General features: G+C 46.2%; 1 protein-coding gene across 1 annotated transcript in view; it reads right to left on the bottom strand.

The window, feature by feature from the left end:
- Window positions 1-1,446: 1,446 nt before the first annotated feature.
- The window catches only part of LOC135828380 (uncharacterized), a 30,583-nt gene continuing 12,124 nt past the window's right edge, over window positions 1,447-19,905 (bottom strand). The window contains exons 13-19 of the mRNA XM_065340830.1: window positions 19,401-19,474; window positions 9,655-9,751; window positions 8,719-8,822; window positions 6,987-7,035; window positions 6,473-6,602; window positions 3,233-3,267; window positions 1,447-2,679 (exon numbers count right to left, since the gene is read on the bottom strand). Of these exons, the coding sequence (XP_065196902.1) occupies window positions 2,611-2,679; window positions 3,233-3,267; window positions 6,473-6,602; window positions 6,987-7,035; window positions 8,719-8,822; window positions 9,655-9,751; window positions 19,401-19,474 (558 nt within the window). The 3' untranslated portion in view covers window positions 1,447-2,610. The remainder of the gene's footprint in view (window positions 2,680-3,232; window positions 3,268-6,472; window positions 6,603-6,986; window positions 7,036-8,718; window positions 8,823-9,654; window positions 9,752-19,400; window positions 19,475-19,905) is intronic.

Here is a 19,905-nt window from a genome sequence, read left to right as displayed (position 1 = left end):
ACCGGTATTTTACGACTCCCTGATTCAAACCAGTTGACTAGCTGACACCCACGACGTAGAGGGGTTAGTGCTCGCTTGCATGGATACCTCACTCCTGATGACGGTCCGAAACTCGTGACTGTGGTAGGGCGATAGAATGCCACCCTCCCCGGCTGTTGGTGTGTTGTTAGACCCATAGCTTCACGCATTTGATCGTAAAGCCTCTTCTATACGGGCCAACAGCACACACGCAATTTGCCATAGTGAGGACCCAACTCAAATACTGAAAATTTGATGCGCTCCAGGAGTGATATACATTTTATTTTGACACTCGTGCAGTCCCAGAGTGACAACTGTCAGATTGCACACATACACATTTGCATCACGCAATGCCCGCTACTTTTTGTAGTTCGAGCACTCTGGCGCTAGAGCGACGAGCTTTATGGCCGAAACAGCTTGCTGTCTACAGCATCATTGGGCACCTACACATTAAAATTTCACCAGTTGTAGTCTTCGGGGTGCTGAGTCGAATGGTCGTGGTCCGAGGAAGCTGAGACGCTCCCTTCCTACTTGAATCCCAATCGAACTCGCGCACTTCCACCGAAACTGGGTGACTGCGCCCTACTAGATGGGGATTTGTATGCAAAATGTCACTAAAAGCGCCATTTCGTTCTTATAAAAGCACGGATGACCGCGATTGGCCCATATGTTGTAGTCTTTTGGACGCTGAGTCGACTGGTTTTGGTCCGAAAAGGCTGCGATGCAGCGTTCCTCCTTTATTCCCAATCGAACATGGTTGAACAAGCGGTCACGTGCTCCTGCGTACGCCAGTCACCTGGTCACCGTGCCTGCAGGGTACAACTTACTAGCCTGTTTGACCTTTTTTGGGTGCAGTCCTGTCACTCGAGTTGAACTCGAGTTGAACCTTGGTGTGAAAGTTGTCGCCAGGGAGTCGTAAAATACCGGTATTTTACGACTCCCTGGTTGTCGCCTGCTGGCGTGGTGACCAGGTGATTTGGGCACCCAGGAGCACGTGACCGCTTGTTCAAGCATGTTCGATTGGAAATAAAGGAGGAACGCTGCATCGCAGCCTTTTCGGACCAAAACCAGTCGACTCAGCGTCCAAAAGACTACAACGTATGGGCCAATCGCGGTCATCCGTGCTTTTATAAGAACGAAATGGCGCTTTTAGTGACATTTTGCATACAAATCCCCATCTAGTAGGGCGCAGTCACCCAGTTTCGGTGGAAGTGCGCAAGTTCGATTGGGATTCAAGTAGGAAGGGAGCGTCTCAGCTTTCTCGGACCAAGACCATTCGACTCAGCACCCCGAAGACTACAACTGGTGAAATTTTAATTTTTGCCTTATTAACTTCCCCTTTAAGAAATTTGATGTGAAGGAAGGAATGAGTCCATGCATGATTAGATTACAGTGGGCATAGGTTAGATTAGGTTTAATCTTGTCACTGTCAGCAAGGGGGGGGGGGGGGTGGTGGTGGTGAACTATCGCCTGTAGCTACTGCCAGTACATACTATGTCTGCTAGACTGATTTTATATGATTCTGGACTACATTTGAATCATTATTATCTTCCTTATTGGCCATGGGCCATCATGGAAATAAAGAATAATGTACATGTCTCATTTATAAAGACTGATCATGATTCCAGATCTTACTGAATGGCCTAACATAAATCAAACAAAATTTAATCAAGATCTTGCTGAGTGGACGGATGACTAGGAATCAAGTATGATTGATAGCTAAGTAGGACATGCCTTTCGCCATCCACATGTGCACACGTGCTCCAAAGGCTCCAAAGAAGAGAGCTTCATGCAATGAAGACTCGTGACACTATCTGTCCGGTCGAATTTAGTTTACCCTGCAGCATGTAACCATGACCACACTAAGTATTGTTGCCACGGCCACATTCATTGCCATGACTACACTCGTTACCACGGCCACGCTTGTCGTCATGACCATACTCGTTGCCATGACACCACTATGCACCAGTAGTCGTCGTGGTCTCTAGTAGTACTGTGGCCTGGGGCGGGCTGTACGAACTCCGAGTAGTAGCAGCAGCCCGAGCGTTATCGACCGGGACGGCGGGAGTTGCCAGAGTATGTCTCAACGATCACGTGCATGAGCGTGTGTGACCTGAGAGAATCGCGCCGACAGCATGTTGTGAGAATAGGCTCTCTCACCATGATGCTGCTCGAGTTTCTCTTCTTCTTTTTCCGGTGTCTGCGTGGCATTATGTTCGTGCTAGCTAGGCTGGCTTGTGACATGCTGAGGAGCAGCCGTAGCAGGAGCAGCAGGAGGGTGGTCAATGCTGTTGCTGTTGCTGTCGGTTGGTTACGTAGTAGCGTGGGGACAGTACCGAAATCTCACACTGGGCCGTGTAACGGATATGCTGGGTAAATCGATTGCACGTTGTCGTGAAGATAGGTCGGCCAGCTTCTACACTAAAAAAAAAACACGACGCAGACGCTACAGTGTGCTGAGGATGGACAGCTTCTTGCTACACTTCCGACTGACGGTCTAACCGAACCGTTGCATTCATTGCACAGTACGTGATACAGGGTGGCGAGGATTCACGCATTTGTGGTGTGAAGTCTGCTGCCGTCGTCACGTCATCACTTGTCATCCACGCTGGCAATGGTAGCGATGCGTGACAACAGCATACCCAGATGATGTAGCTGAACCTGGTACGGTGGTTACGCAGTAACCAGACAGACAGAGAGACAGACAGACAGACAGACAGACAGACAGACAGACAGACACACAGACACACACACAGTTAGAGAAAAGCCATTGTTGGTGCACAGACAGACAGACAGACAGACAGACACCCAGACAGACACACGATGGTATACAAAATGATACCCAAATCCTATACAGTATAAGGCCTTCTCCATGTCCATCCCCCCCCCCCCCCCAAACCCCCAAAAACCCAAAACAAACAAAAACAAATGTAAAGAACTCTTCCTCTCCTCCATGCGCTCTCACAGCCGACTCACTGCTACCCTCGGTAGCCATTACACACACCAACCAAGGAAGGGTTGCAGGTAGATACTGAAATTCCTCCTGACAGCTGATGAGCCTTATGAAGGCGAAACAGCTGTCAGGAGGAATTTCAGTATCTACCTGCAACACTTCCTTGGTTGGTGTGCGAATAGTACCGTTCACCATTTGAAACAAAAACAAAACAACAAAAACCCAAATGTGTGAAAAGCACATGTAGGAACCCCTCCATACCTGCCTCTCTTCAGCAGAGCTATGACGATATCCAGCTACAGCAGAGAACAGTGGGCAACAGAGTACACGCGTGTCCACAGACACATGCAGCACACATGTTTGTAAAAAATAAAAAAATAAACACATGCAAACACACACAGGCACGCACACGTACACATACACACACACCCACACACACACACACACGCACACGCACACGCACACGTACACATACACACGCCCACACACACACACACACACACACACACACACACACGCACACACTGAGACTGAGACTGAGATTGAGACTGAGACATGCCCATCTCGGAAGCGATGATAACGAACAGCTATGCTAGACATAACAACTTGTGCTGGGATTACACCATTCAACAGCTTACAAGGCGGATGAATTGACCGCCACTAATTTTAGCCTGGTCTACACTACACCGCTAGAAAAAGCCACTTCAATCAGCTGGTGTAGACACAAACACACATACACAAACACACACACACACACAAACACACACACACACACACACACACACAAACACACACACACACACACAAACACGCGCACAAACACACATGCACACACACACACACACACACACACACACACACACACACACACACATGCACACACACCACACACACGCACGCACACACACACACGCACGCACACACACACACACACACACACACACACACACACACACACACACACACACACACACACACACACACACACACACACACACACACACACACACACACACTGGATCAGCCAGCTGATCAGAAAGAAGACTGATATAAGCTGTTCAATAACAAGAACAGGTTGAGAAACAACAACAGACTCACGCAACGGCAGTGTGTGTGTGTGGGGGGGGGGGGGGGGGGGAGGCTCAGAAGCATGCAAAGCTCCACGAAAATTGCAAAGATCCCATTAAACCCCACCAAAATATACTGTCGACCTTGCGAATAATGACCCTCGATTGCACATGAGCGAAATTGTCGGTATTTTCGAGTTGTTGTTATTCGTAAGGTTGAAAGTATGAAGTCAAATGGTCACTGGGTCTCAAGATTGTCTCGTCCCTAGCAAGTTGTATTTATACTCTGCAGTGAAGGCCGCTATTCAGGAGGTTGACAGTAGCTGAAACCTACAGAAGTAAGCATACAGTCAACTTTGCATATAACGACACTCGGTGGGGCATCGGAAAAAGTGTCCTTATTCGGGAAGTGTACTTACAACCGAAGTCTCATTACAGTCAGACCTCGCTTATCCGGTCCTCGTTTATCCGGATCCCTCGCCATCCGGAAGAAAATCGCTGGTTACCGATGTGCAGCATATGTTATGCATACAACATAACCGGACCTCGTGATCCGCATACCGGTGCATGATTTCGTGTACAAACTGGTTAAAATGTGTACAAAAAGCTTCGTCGTATCCGGTTGCATGTGGCTCGCAGAAGCTAGAATCAGGGAGTTGTACAAGCAAAATGAGGTCCTTGACCTGCTGGGTGCATGCAGACAGCACTCAGTTGCATGCACTTGTCTTTTTTCTCGCTTGTTTTACATACTGTGCACGCTGGTTGTACTGCGTAGGACCCGTCCAGTCAACATGTACATGTATGTACGATGTCACTGCTTTTGACATGCCACATGCATACAGTATGTGTGTTCAGTTATCCGGTTCCCTTGCCTATCCGGATATTTTTGTGGAAAACAGATGTGTGCGGTTAAGCGAGGTCTGACTGTATATGTATTACAGTTACACATCTTTCTCCTCTTATTACCGGTATCACGCTGATTTTGTCATCCCTTTTCCTCGCGCTATTGAAATGTACCTCCATCACCTCTGCCTTCTCTCCGTATATATTCTACAGTCCGTTTCAAAAAGATTTACAATCCTGGCGATCGCCCGCGGAGTTTGGCGTCTTACCGTATGAGCACTCAAGCGCTGCCTGGAAAAACTCACCGTGAACTCGAAGAAATATTCCGCGCGAAAGCAGGTTTAGGGTTTTACGTCGGGCCCTAGACGACGGCTACTTTGGCCAACCGGACAACGAAGAAGTTGTGACCAAAGAGAATGATTTTATTTCTTGCGCATGCGTATGTAGAATGACGTAATACTCAGTGAGTCAGGTCGCTACACAGGAAAAATGACAACTCACTCACGTTGACACAGTCATGTACGTCTGGTTTACAACAAACGAGTTCTTCCTCGTATCGATAATGGAGTCAGAGAGGACATGTCGAAACGAAAGTGTTGTAAATGTTGACGAGCTGCATGGGTCCGTTTTGTGACCAAAATAGTTTCTTTGAGCTGCGATGCAATTTACTCACCGTGTGACGAAAACGACATCGACACGGACTCATTCCCAAGGCCATGACTTGGCAAAGCTATCCGTGTGACTTCGACGACATTTTGAGAAAAGCAGACGCTTGTGAACGCTGATAGAAGACGGCGTTGACTGCTAAATTCAAATAAATTGGCGATCTTGAAATACTAAAATAAATCTCAAAAAGCTCCAGCGCGATGACTTCCATTATAATTCACTCACACCATTGCAGTGTTGTGGGTGTTCACATGGCGTGAGCCAGTCAAATGTCAGTCAGTTCGGCAGGAAGCGCGAGCTCCAACAACAAGTCGTTTGGTGCAGCCATCTTCTTTGTCTTGTACCAGCTTGATCACCAAAACAATGAAAAAAAAGGTTTGACTTGAGGATAGGTTGGGATTTGAACTCACAACTTCATGGTCAGCAGACAGCATTCATAACCACAAGGCCAAAAAGGAAAGGATAAATCGTGGGTTTTGATAAAAAAATCGATACAGGCTTCCTGGGCAAATTGTAAACCATGGGAAAAGGCCGGAAACCTGGCCGAAATTCTAACTCCTTAACGGTTGGTCCTATTGTTCCGAAACCTTCACAGGACAATTTGCCGTGTTCTAACAAGCCATTCTATGTACTTTGTTGTCCAAATTTCCCTTATCTTCATACTTTTTAAGACCCAAACCTGATTGTAAATCTTTTTGAAACAGACTATAGTGATTGTTAGTCTTGGTCATATGCTGTCTGATGACGTGTTTTCACACGAAACTCGGAGTAACAGCGGAAAGAGACTTGTTTGAATCATTGCTGTGTAATATTTGTACCACAGTTACAGGTGGATGGGACTTTGCTCTGGGCATGGAAATTCTGTCGTTATTCGCGAATTGTCGTTTTATCCGCAGTCGTAACTAGCCAGGCTGACTGTACATACCTTTGGTCTGAACGCGATCCAGCTCAGCCCTGGCCTGCGCCTCCAGTGAACTGAAGTGTGCTCTCATGGCATCAACGTAGGTCAGCTTCATGCTCTGCCAATCCAGAAAGAAGTCGGCATCACCACGTTGCTGTTGAGCACGGAGAGCATGACCATACAGACATTTTATTCAGGCAAAAAGGTCCATCAAAACCTGGTCTTAAGTTTCAAAACTTAACCTATCGGCCTACACATGGGCAGTTCCAAACAAGAAACCGACCAATTCAGGGTGAACACCTCATATTTTGGCCAGAAATGGATTTCGGACAAGAAAGATCCATACAATGGTGAATGATAATTTTGTCCTGAAAAATGTGAAAATGCAGTTTGAAGTACTTTGTTACGGAATGATTCCTAGAGGCTTGAAAGTTGAAACATGGCCAACATCTTACTCTCTGTGATGGTCCAATGTTCAGAGAAATGGGTTTCAAAACAAACTAGACGGCCACATGTAAAGCAGATAGAACATCCTTACCACAGACACCAAGCGCAGGAAGAAAACCAGGTTCAGGGAGGACATATATCTGCAGCAAAACGAACCGCGAAAGAGAGACCAGTTCGAGTTCCACTGCAACTACAGCTGTACTGTGTGCACGCTGCCATGGTTTTGCATACTTGCACACAAGAAGACTTATTAATTTATTTATTGCAATACCTCGAGGCGCAGTGGGAACACCGGCCAATGTGGAGAGAGTGGGTGATAGCCAACCATGCTGATAAAGATAAGTAGGGGTTGTGAGAGAAATAAGAAAAGTAGCAAAAGGGACAAAAAAGAGAAGAGCATCCACGTGTGACAAGCAACAGTTGCCGGGTTTTGATTTCAAACTTCATGCCACACACACAACGTACACTCGACACAAACGCGACTGGCTGAAACTCATTGAGCACGGGAGACGGACGTGAAGGGTCGCACTGTGTTGGGGCAAAAGCCAGATTGCCGGATCTCGTTACACGAATGAGTGCCAGCAGCCGGCATTCTGCCATAGGGCAGTTCATATGCACTGTCCAGGCAAAAAAGCTGTGGCAGAAATCGATTGCCGGGACACAGCCTGGTCAGACCTACAAGTTGGGAATGGGAGTGGTGGAGTTACCTAAAAGTATACAGTAGGTATCGGTTATAGCGTGGGTGTTAGAAAAACGACTTTCTATTCTTATTTCCGATATTTCTTACACACGATAAATATAGTGTGACGTATCATATGCATGTGCGCATAGACAGGAAGATCATCATACATGCAACGTAGTGCTACTGTTTATGCCGTTGATCATACTTGCTAAGTAGTCCCATACTGGGCCATAGCCTGCATAGGTTCACCATGTGGCTGAGCAATATGAGTTACATGACCACAACAGATGCACTTGCAGCATTATGATGCAATTCGAGTCGGTTCAGAACTGTATCGGGCAGATGTTATTACTACAGGCGACACACTTTGTACTAATCTGGCATGTTTCGCTACACAAAGTCCATTCTTAGGACCGATATATTCTATTACACGATAACATTGCTTGTAAGAATAAATATACACATGAAACCCATGTTATGATTAGGCCACTCGCTTTTATTTCTATGTTTCTCGTCACCTGAAAATCTAAAAACGAATGCGAGAGGTGGAAAAAAATAAAAAATGACCGAAAAATAAAAAAAGTTTATTAGACCTTTGTTCACACTAAAATCCACCAATACACCATGCAAAATAGCATCCATAGTTAGCAACTAGTATGTGGTAGGAGCTTCTGTCACAAATCTGTGCATGTGCAGCTAGATTGCGCACAAAAAATGCCGTCCTTGCATCATGTGTCGCGCAGGCCAGGCCACATTATGTACATGTGCATGAGTGTGCTGGTCCCCACATGCACAGTCAGTGCAGCACAGTTTTTTTCTTTTTTTCTTCCAGACTCCTGAATTGTATGCGCGCGGGTGACGAGAAACATAAAAAATAAAAACGTGTGGCCTTATGAAAACATGAGAGTTCATTCTTGTAAGCAGTATATTCTTTTACACGACCACACTATAACCGATACGCACTGTATTCCTTTCAATTCTGAAGTAAGGAGCCGTCGGTAAAAATCGAAATTTTATCACGAAACGAATTGATTTCGTTTCAACCCAACCCCTGCCTCCGTCCCATGTTGACGAGCATAATATTAATATACATGTGCAAGAAACGCTACCAGCTGCACAGAGTGTGGCGTCAAGTACTGACCTGTCGTAGTTGATCATCCAATGTTCTGTATCAAACGGCAGAGTGGTTACCAGTACTATGCACTCCTTCCAGGCCGCGCTGTGACGCACTTGATCAATGTGAGCCTGTAGAGTAAGTGAGAGAGAGAGAGAGAGAGAGAGAGAGAGAGAGAGAGAGAGAGAGAGAGAGAGAGAGAGAGAGAGAGAGAGAGAGAGAGAGAGAGAGAGAGAGTAGAGAGAGAGAGTAGAGAGGTTCTGTAAACGAAAATTCGAACGAAGTTTCGTGATGGGCCTTGCGAAAATGTGTACGAATTTCGCACGAACTTTGTGTTCTGCACATTCGTAGTTTGCAAGCAGCAAGTGCACGTACGCCATAACCCGATCTCACGAAACTTCCCACGAAATTTCATTTCGCGTTCCCTGCAAGTTTCGGGTCCAAAGTTGCGAAAGTTCGTGCGAAGCTTCTCACTTTGTGATGTAGAGCGAAAGTTCGTACACATTTTCGTTTTTCAGAACCTCTCTACTGTGCGTGTATGTGTATGTGTGTGTGTGTGTGTGTGTGTGTTTGTGTGTGTGTGTTTGTGTGTGCGCGCATGTGTACAGGGCGAAAACAGGCAATACACCGCACACGGGCCCACGACCACAGTTGTACACTTTTCGATCATGGACTCTGGGTCACACCTAAAACAGACTCTGCAGCTTTCATACGTGGGCTTTTCATGGGCTTTCTTCCTACGGATGTGGAGAATTCGGTTTAACCGAGTCTACACAAATCGGGACATTTTCTACGGGGAATCCCCTTAATTGCATCATAAGACTGTGAGCACAATAGCAACTATTGGGGAATCCCCTGGATTACATCATAGACTGTGAGTACAGTGGAACATCTCTTATCCGGGCACTTGGGCTTTCACCGCATGCCTAGTATCACTTCAGGAAGGATCATTTCACGGCATACCTTATCACTGAGTATGGCCGACATAGCATCCACAACGCTGCCGATAACACAACCAGCAATGAACGGCACACACGTCGCGGTGTCTTTCAGTATAGCACTGTTTTAGAGCACAAACAACAAGACAAAGAACAGTCAAGGCGGAGATGTTCACACGTCAGAGCAACAGAAGCAAGAGAAAAGAAGCCTAAGCCTAGATCGAGGGAGTCCCCGTTGATCCTATTCCACGCCACACGTCAATCCAACACACGCTCCCACATTGAACCCTGCCTGCTCTTGCTGGTGTCGGTGTCAGTGTTGTTACAGCCAAAACTGACGCACTGCAAATCAACAAATATTCGGCGCATATTTATTTTCGGCTATTTTCGGCCCTATCATATTTGGCCGAAAATTTTGTTTTGCAAGGTTCAGTGTGACAGTGTACACAGGCGGCAGCAGTACAGGCCAAAAATTTGATGCGGCCGAAATGGGTTTTAGCCCTGGGAGGCCGAAAATTCGAACGGGCCGAAAATTTGTAAACTTTTGTAAACTTTTTGTAAACTTACAGTACCCAAAGGCAACAAAGACCAAAAATTCTTCTCGTAAGGCGAGACCAAAATAAAATCGAGATTCCCGGGCAGGACCCATGTGAAATTGGTGCGGGCGGGCGAATTTTTATTTTTTATTTTTTTCCTATGACTGTGTGTATGCGCATATATATGCGCATGCCATGCCGAGCTTTTTTTACAGTATTTTCCAGTAATTTTTAGTTTTTTTTATTCAAATTTCACAAAAAAACAGGCACGCGGTTTACCCGTTCAATTGTTCTGTATTTCGGCCAACGATGGTCCTGACATGATCTGTACATCAGGGAGTCGTACAAGCTCGGGTTTGTCATTCCACGTCACAGATCTACCCGGTACTCACACGATTAGTACTGTCAAGAGTACATAAAGGGTTTATATATACAGAAGCCTTGCTTGGTAGTTTAACATGTTTTTCGATTTTGACAGCATGTTACAAGGCGAGGACGCGTAGTGCTCCTGACTCGACAACCATAACCCGGTTGGCAGAGTCCCGGTCTTGCGACCATCTGAACCGTATTGGGAAAACCCAGGTTCGGACCCTCGTTACTCTACGGGTTGGTAGGATTTTTATAATTTTCGTTTTTTTGTGTTGTAGAAGTCGTCGTGTTGCCGCCGTAGTATTGTTCACGTTGCTGCCGCTGCAGGGATCACGTCTGGAAAGGATTTGTGATGTTATTTTCTTGTCTTCCTCTGTAATTAAATTATTTGTAATTTATATTTCTTTTTTCTTTTGTTCTTTTGTTCTTTTTCTTTTTTCTTGTCTTTTTTCAACTTCTGCCCATGGCGTCCTTCTCTCAGCTCGTCAGCTGTAACAGTCATAGTCATCACCATGGCGACTGTTGTGAGAAGGTGCTCGCTGCCGACGAGGTTGGTGATGTCCCGACGAGGCTATGGGTAGGCCTTCACCACGTCGGAACACCCCGTCTGCACGTTGGTGTTGTGGTCTGGGTGTTGATGGACGTTGATGTTGTTGTAATAGTTGTTGTTGTTTGAATTCTTTATTCTCACGATGGAGATAAATTGATGAGAAGGTGAGATTGTGGGTTAAACAGGTGGAAAGTGATTTACATCACTTTGAACTTTACAAGTATGGGAGAGGGTGAGCGCTGCAGGAGCAGATTGAGTTATTTAGCAGTGAGCAGATTTCTTGTTTGAAAGCAGGTCGGGAGGAGACGTCACGAATGCTAGCAGGGAGGGCATTGTAGTATTCTAGGGACTTGTACAGTGGGGAGTCTTTACAGCGATCGGTTCTGGAGGGTGGGAGGTGCCAAGTGCGTGCGTGTCGAAGGCTGTACTGGGCCGTAACTTGAGCGGGGGTGTTGAGCAAGCGTATGTGTTGTGGGGCATATTGGTATTTTATGGAGTGAGCAAGAAGGGTGAGCTTCACTTTGCGGCGAGAGAACATTGTCGGCCATTTGAGCCGGTGGAGCAGTGTTGAATGATCCAGAGGAGTGTAAAGGGGGAGACGGAGGCAGATTCTGGCCGCCTTGCGCTGGATTCGCTCAAGACGGTCAAGGGCTGCGATTGAGAGCGGGGTGACAGCAATGCATGCATATGCAATTATAGGCAGGATATACGTTTTGTAAATGAGAGAGAGTGATTTAGTGTGTAGAGTTGATTTGAGCCTAAAGAGAATATTAAAAGATTTTACGGCTTTCTTCAGCACAAAGTCAAGGTGGGCTGACCATCTTAGGTCGTGCTGAAAGATGATGCCGAGGTGACGATGTTGTGTTACTGTTTCTAACAGGGTTTGGCCAAGTTTTATTTCGGGTAGTCGTGGTGGGGGTCGGTTAGCATGGTAGAACGGGAGGATGACGGTTTTCGTTTTATTGACTAGCAGGTGCCAGCGCTCTAGCCATTCTGCTGCGGCATCGACGCTTCTTTGTAGCGCAGCCTCACACTCAATGTAGCTGCCTGCAATGGCAATTAGTGCGGTGTCGTCCGCGAACTGGCTACACGAGGTTGTAGCATTTTCACAGGCAGTGGGCAGGTCAATGGTGTACGCCAGGAACAAAAGTGGGCCCAGGACCGAGCCCTGGGGCACTCCTGCTGGTATTGGTATGAAGGCGGATGTTGTGCCTTCAACCTGCACCCGCTGTCTGCGTCCTGTCAAGTAGGCTTCGAGCCAATTGTGAGCCTTGCCGTCGACACCATAGTGGCTCAGCTTTTTCAGCAAGCCTTGATGCCATACACGATCAAAGGCTTTACTGAGATCGAAGAAACACGTTACAACATGCTTCCCCGCATCCCTAGCTGTGGATATCTGGTGGACGATCCGTGCGAGTTGCAGTTCGGTCCCGTCTTGTTTCCTGAAGCCGGATTGGTTGGAGGGTAAGTGCGGTGCTATGTGATTGTACAGACGAGAGTGGACTATTTTTTCTTGTGTTTTTGATATTATACTGAGCAGGGAGATGGGTCGGTAGTTGGTAGGATGGGAGGGGTTGCCCGACTTGGGGATGGGTGTAATAGTTGCGTCTTTCCAATCCTGTGGTATTTCTCCGGTTCTGAAGGACAGATTGTAGAGACTAGTGAGAGATGGGGAGATTTCCTTTGCAGTTTCTTTCAGGAGCCGAGTTGGGATGTTGTCAAAGCCTGGGCTCTTGCCAGTGTCTAGACTGCATAGAAGCTTCTCGACCTCTTCCACTGTTGCTGCGATTGTATTTAGAGTATGACTGCAGGGCCGTAGCAGGCGGTCCGGCAGGTCCGGCAGCTGCCGGACCAATATTCAGCCAAAAAAAAAAAAAAAAAAAAGCAGGAGCTCACACATGTGAGAAGCTCAGGATGTCCACCCATGATGTGGGAAATACAGTCAACTTTGCGAATAACGACATTCGGCGGGGCATCAGAAAAGTGTCCTTATTCGCGAAGTGTCCTTATATCCGAAGTCCCATTTGAATGTTTGTGAACCCATATTATGTATAGTATGACATGCATATCGAAATGAAGCTCTTTTCATGCTCTACGTCAATTTGTACTTTATTTTCGTATTGCAATTGAAAGGAACAATAAAGTCAATATACAAGGGAAATAAATTGAAAAATTAACCTTTTGGAGCCATCTACAGGGACATGTTCATGTACATGTATGAAGATTAATGTGCAATCATGTACTGTGCAACTACATGTACATGTCCAATAGGTGTGCTGATCATTCCAACTATTTTGAAGAAAAGAAAAAAGAACCCCCCCCCCCCCCCTGGCTGTATCTTCTTGTATGTGTGCCTTATCCATCGCCACGGGTTCCTCTGGTGCTTCTGCATGACAGGTACTTGAAATAGCTGTCAAAAAGCCAGAAAGTCGTTATTCAAGCAGTGAATATGACCTCGGGGCACTAAAATCATGTCGCTATTCGCGAATTGTCGTTATTCAGATAGTCGTTATATCCGAAGTTAAATGTATACAGTCAGATGGGACTTTGCTCTGGGCATGGAAATTCTGTCGTTATTCGCGAATTGTCGTTATATCCGAAGTCGTTATTAGCGAAGTTGACTGTACGTAGAGCCGTAGTGAGGTATATACCGGTAAGTACAGGTAGTACATGGTAATAGCAAGAGTATTATAACCATTGGTAATAGCCAATACCATGTCATGTACATACATGTAGAACTACGTGTCCTGTACTGTATGACCTCCTGCCATTCCTCCATTGCAATGTACTTTCTCCTCCCCCAAAGGTCCATTTTGGCTCTTTTATCACATGCATTTAGATACTGTTGCTATGCCTTCAAAGGCTTCAAGAATTTCTGTTTGGAGAGACACAACATGCTGATGCCCTTTTCCTGACTCACGCAGAACATCCTTCTTCCTTTTCTCGCCCTACGTCACTCGAAGGCTTGCGTGTGTGTTTCTGAACATTCAAGTGATGCTAACGCGGATCCCGCGAATATTATTATTATAGTTACTCTGCATGGTCACAATTACATGTACATACACGTACAATCATGTACACTTTGGGCTCGGGGGGGGGGGGGGGGAGCTTCGAGGTCGGATCCTGCCGGGCCAACCAAAATGGGGCTGCTACGGGCCTGGACTGATGTCAGGGGTAGTGTTGATGTCTGGTGTAGTACAGGTGGTCTTGTCGATGGACTGTTGGCTTTGGGAGATAAAGAACTTGTTGAGAGCTGTTGCCTTCTCCATAGCCGTGGCTGCAGTGCAGTTGGCTGTCGATAGTGTGGGAATTGTTTGCTTCGGCGGTTTTTTCAGGTGCTTCAGTAGACGGTGGAGGTTTGTACCCGTTGACGTTGTTTGCTGGACAAAGTCGGACTTAGCCTGTCGCAAAAGAGCGGTTACTCGGTTACGCTGGGTGTTGTAATTGTCGTTGATTGTTGTTTCAAATCTTTATTCTCACGATAGCCAGTGGCCAATAAGAGATAATAGTGTAAGAAAGGAGAAAGAGTGAGGAAGAATTGGGTGGGCAAGGCCTAGGGGTTAATGACTACTTACGTGTACGGGCAGGGGTGGTCGCCACACGAGCATACAGAGTTGCGTACTTAAGTGTACGGGCAGGGGTGGTCGCTACACGAGCATACAGAGTTGTGCAACAGCAGGGATATCTCGGATTTGAAGGGAGTACGTGAAGGGATTTCGCGAAGCTGAGTGGGCAGGCAATTAAAGTAATGAAGGGCCTTGTACAGGGGAGAATGGAGACAGCGGTCAGTCCGCGGAGTTGGCAAGTGCCAAGTACGAGAGCGACGTAAATTATACGAAGGTTGCACGTTGCTAGCAGTATGCAGCAAGAGTATACGTGGTGGGGCATAATTGTGGCGCAGAGAATGCGCGAAGAGTATATGTTTAACTTTAAAGCGTGAAAATAATGTTGGCCATTTGATGCGATGCAAAAGGTGGGAGTGTTCTAAGTGTGTGTAAAGGGGAAGGTGGAGACATATTCTGGCGGCTTTCCGCTGGAGTCGTTCTAGCCTGTCAAGGGAAGTGTGGGACAACGGTGTGAGAGCATTGCTCGCATATGAGAATATAGGTAGTATGTATGTCTGATAGATGTGAGATAAAGAATCACTGGTGAGTGTAGACCTTAGTCTAAAAAGAATATTGAAAGACTTGAGTGATTTTTTGACTACGTATTCAACATGCTCCGTCCAACGGAGGTCATGCTGAAAGATTATTCCGAGGTGTTTGTGTTTTTGTGCTACGGTAAGCGGACTATTCCTGAGGGTGATCTGGGGTAGCTGTTCAGGGGGGCGGTTATTGTGGTAGAACGGGAGGATGACTGTTTTCTTTGTGTTAACCAGCAGGTGCCATCTTTGAAGCCAGTTTCCAGCTGCTGTGACACTCTGTTGAAGGTTTCGGGTGCAGTCTTGAAGAGTTCTCGCTATGGAAATCAGAGCGGTGTCATCTGCAAACTGGCTACAGGTGGTGCTGGGATTCTCACATGCGTGTGGAAGGTCTATGGTGTAGACGAGGAATAGAAGCGGCCCAAGAACAGATCCCTGAGGGACGCCGGCAGGGATCTCGAGGAAAGGCGATAGGTCGCCATCCACCTGGACCCTTTGCCGACGCCCCAACAGGTACCGTCGGAACCACTCCAGGGCGGTGCCCTGGACACCATAGTGGGAGAGTTTTGCTAGAAGGCCTGCATGCCACACACGATCGAAGGCCTTGCTTAGATCGAAAAAGCAGGCATTGACGTGTTTCCCGTCGTCTCTCGCAGTGGAGAGGGTATGGACGAGACGGGCGAGCTGCTGCTCAGTGCCGTCTTTCTCGCGGAATCCGGACTGCTGGTTGGGCAGGTGGGGTGTGATGTGCTTGTAGAGGAGTTGATGTGCAATTTTTTCTTGGATTTTTGATGTAGTGCTCAAGAGAGAGATGGGTATATAATTTGTTGGTTGGGTTGGGTCACCCGGCTTGGGTACTGGAGTAATGGTGGCATCTTTCCACTCCTGTGGGATTTCTCCGGTTTGGAACGATAGATTAAAGAGGGACGATAACGACGGTGCAAGTTCCTTCGCCGCTTCTTTGAGTAGGCGGTTTGGAATAGAGTTGTTGTTGTTGTTGTTGTTGTTGTTGTTGTTGTTGTTGTTGTTGTTGTTGTTGTTGTTGTTGTTGTTGTTGTTGTTGTTGTTGTTGTTGTTGTTGTTGTTGTTGTTGTTGTTGTTGTTGTTGTTGTTGTTCTCCTTAGTGTTGTTCTCGTTGTTGCTGTTGGTCTTGGTAATACTAATAGTCCTTGTTCACGGACCTCATGAATTCCACAAATAAAACAGAGTCATATTTCTTAAATCAGCTTCCGGGTAACTTTTCCTTCAATTACGAATGATTTGTGGAATGTTGCAATTGGTAACATGGAAACATAAGTTCAGTGCAGCGTCCAGGATGTTGTTCAGGTGAGGTACGCCGGTTTTCGGGGTCAAATGTCGGATGTCAGCATTGCTTACCTCGGCTGTTGCGCTGGACCGTCTTGGGTTCACTCGTAGTTAATTAATTGTGCATCCCCGGCCAGGGGGTTGGGCTCTCCGGTATTAATCCTTTGTTGAACGAGAAATCACGTTCTCCGTTTTCCTCGGATCGGAGATCATTTTCGATCTCCACCAAAAAAAAAAAAAAAAAAAAAAAAAAAAAATTAATCCACCACACACGGTTCACGTGGTAGATTCGTACTCGGACCTGAGCACCACAAACCCAGATCAACGGAGACCGCACACCATATCCAGAACAAGCGGTATGGACAACGCCCGGGTCAAATACTGACCCCAACGGCGGAGATGCAACGCACAATCGCGAAAGAAGCAAGTCCGCAAGTACGACTCACCATGTTCGGAACGACGAGGACGACAAACACTCCGGAGCACCACGCGTGCCAGCATCACCGCACGCAGATCTACGCGCGATCCCCGCGCGCGACCTACGACACCACGCAAGATCGACGTCTCCAGAACACAACTCGCGAAGACAACAAGAAGCCATCACGTCGTGTCCGACTACAATCCACATATCTTCCTCAGCCTACGTTCACCTTCGACGTCGACGACCATCTTACCAGCTCCTCGGACAACCTGGAAAGTCCAAAGTCAACACGTGTATCTCTCTCAGAGACCCGCCAGTGAGACTTCTCTTCTCCTTCGATACACCAATAACCGGCGTCCTGTCTGTGTGTTTTATAGCTCCGTCCACCTGACAGAAGACTCAGCCCACGCCACGAAGAACGTGATACAACACTAACCCCTTCATCAATAATTAATTATTAAACAATTTCTCGTTCAACAAAGGATTAATACCGGAGAGCCCAACCCCCTGGCCGGGGACGCACAATTAATTAACTACGAGTGAACCCAAGACGGTCCAGTGCAACAGCCGAGGTAAGCAATGCTGACATCCGACATTTGACCCCGAAAACCGGCGTACCTCACCTGAACAACATCCTGGACGCTGCACTGAACTTATGTTTCCATGTTACCAATTGCAACATTCCACAAATCATTCATAATTGAAGGAAAAGTTACCCTGAAGCTGATTTAAGAAATATGACTGTTTTATTTGTGGAATTCATGAGGTCCGTGAACAAGACTATTAGTATTACCAAGACCAACAGCAACAACGAGAACAACACTAAGGAGACCAACAACAACAACAACAACAACAACAACAACAACAACAACAACAACAACAACAACAACAACAACAACAACAACAACAACAACAACAACAACAACAACAACAACAACAACAACAACAACAACAACAACAACAACAACAACAACAACAACAACAATCAACGACAATTACAACAACAACAACTATTACAACAACATCAACGTCCATCAACACCCAGACCACAACACCAACGTGCAGACGGGGTGTTCCGACGTGGTGAAGGCCTACCCATGGCCTCGTCGGGACATCACCAACCTCGTCGGCAGCGAGCACCTTCTCACAACAGTCGTCATGGTGATGACTATGACTGTTACAGCTGACGAGCTGAGAGAAGGACGCCATGGGCAGAAGTTGAAAAAAGACAAGAAAAAAGAAAAAGAACAAAAGAACAAAAGAAAAAAGAAATATAAATTACAAATAATTTAATTACAGAGGAAGACAAGAAAATAACATCACAAATCCTTTCCAGACGTGATCCCTGCAGCGGCAGCAACGTGAACAATACTACGGCGGCAACACGACGACTTCTACAACACAAAAAAACGAAAATTATAAAAATCCTACCAACCCGTAGAGTAACGAGGGTCCGAACCTGGGTTTTCCCAATACGGTTCAGATGGTCGCAAGACCGGGACTCTGCCAACCGGGTTATGGTTGTAGTCAGGAGCACTACGCGTCCTCGCCTTGTAACATGCTGTCAAAATCGAAAATAAAGGGTTTATGTACTCTTGGTACTGTAGATGTATTATTATGAACTGTTCAAAAAAAAAAATTGGCCTTGGCTCCATTTTGGTGCGGGAGGGCCCGGGAATCACTAATTTTCTTTGGTCTCGCCTAACTAAAAATAAATAAATCGTTGGTCTCTGTTGTTCTGCCTTTGTTCAGTACGCTCTGCCCATTTTGAGGTGTTGAGAACTATTTGCAGCAAGGACTCCAGACACGTTGTCTTCTTATGGTTCCCACAAGGGAACACGAAAAAAGTACTTCATAGCCAAAGTACGTACTACTGTAAAACATGTAATTTTAGGTGTAGTAAAATTTCGGTGTCAGGGACCTGCCAGGTTTCAGGTGTAATTTAGAATTAGGTGACCCAGCATTCCCTGCACATACAGTGCATACTCTGGTGCCTTTTAGGTGTAATTTAAATTTAGGCGCTTGTTTTCTCTACCGAAATCACCGAAATTAAAGTTACACCGAAAATTACGTGTTCTACAGTATGCCCACACTACAATCAAGCGTGACAATTTTTTTTCGTCAACTGCAAAACGTACGTACTCCACAATAGTACGCCTTACACCCCTGTACGTACTACGGTCCATTTCAACACTATAGACGCGCAGTGTTTTTGAAATATTTCAAATTTGGCTGGAACCTTTTGAGAAAAGTTTTCGGAATATTGCTCAGGTCCGCTCCACAATTACTCTCATAATTATAGTTTCTAAACGATTGGATAACAGACGCCCAATTTGGAAAAATTTATGCACAAAGTAATCACAGGTATAGATGCTGGCATAATGGTTTTTGCCTAGGTACGCGTCTATAGTTTTGAAATGGACTGTAAGCGGTTTTTGACTGCACTTACTTGGCATATTGCAGGGTGGTGTCGGTGTCGAACAGGCACAGTACTGCACGCAGACCAGCACACGCCGTCTGTACCTGAGACAAGGCAACAACAAAAGGAAAACACACAGCACACAATTCAAACCAAGAATAAAACATGAACTTTTAGGTGCATTAAAATTCCGGTGCCAGGGACCTGCCAGGTTTCAGGTGTATTGTAGAATTAGGTGACCAGCCCACCCTTCACATACAGTGCATACTCTAGTGCCTTTTAGGTGTAATTTAAATTTAGGTGCCTGGTTTCTCTACCGAAATCACCGAAATTAAAGTTACACCGAAAATTCAATGTTGTACAGTACCCACACAAAGCACACAGTATCAAAAAGCACTAAGTTAGCACTGCACCGCCTAAACGCATTCGTTTCCATTAGTAAGAACAGCGTTTCGGTAAAATTTATCATCATCATAAGGCCGCGCCGAAAAAGTCTTTTTGTTTCGGGCAACATGGCCAGAAAAATACCGGTCGG

Source organism: Sycon ciliatum, chromosome 12 (genome assembly GCF_964019385.1).
Source record: "Sycon ciliatum chromosome 12, ocSycCili1.1, whole genome shotgun sequence".
Lineage (NCBI taxonomy): Eukaryota > Metazoa > Porifera > Calcarea > Leucosolenida > Sycettidae > Sycon > Sycon ciliatum.
Note: the sequence above shows the minus strand (reverse complement) of the source record. Positions and strands in the feature narration are given on the sequence as shown.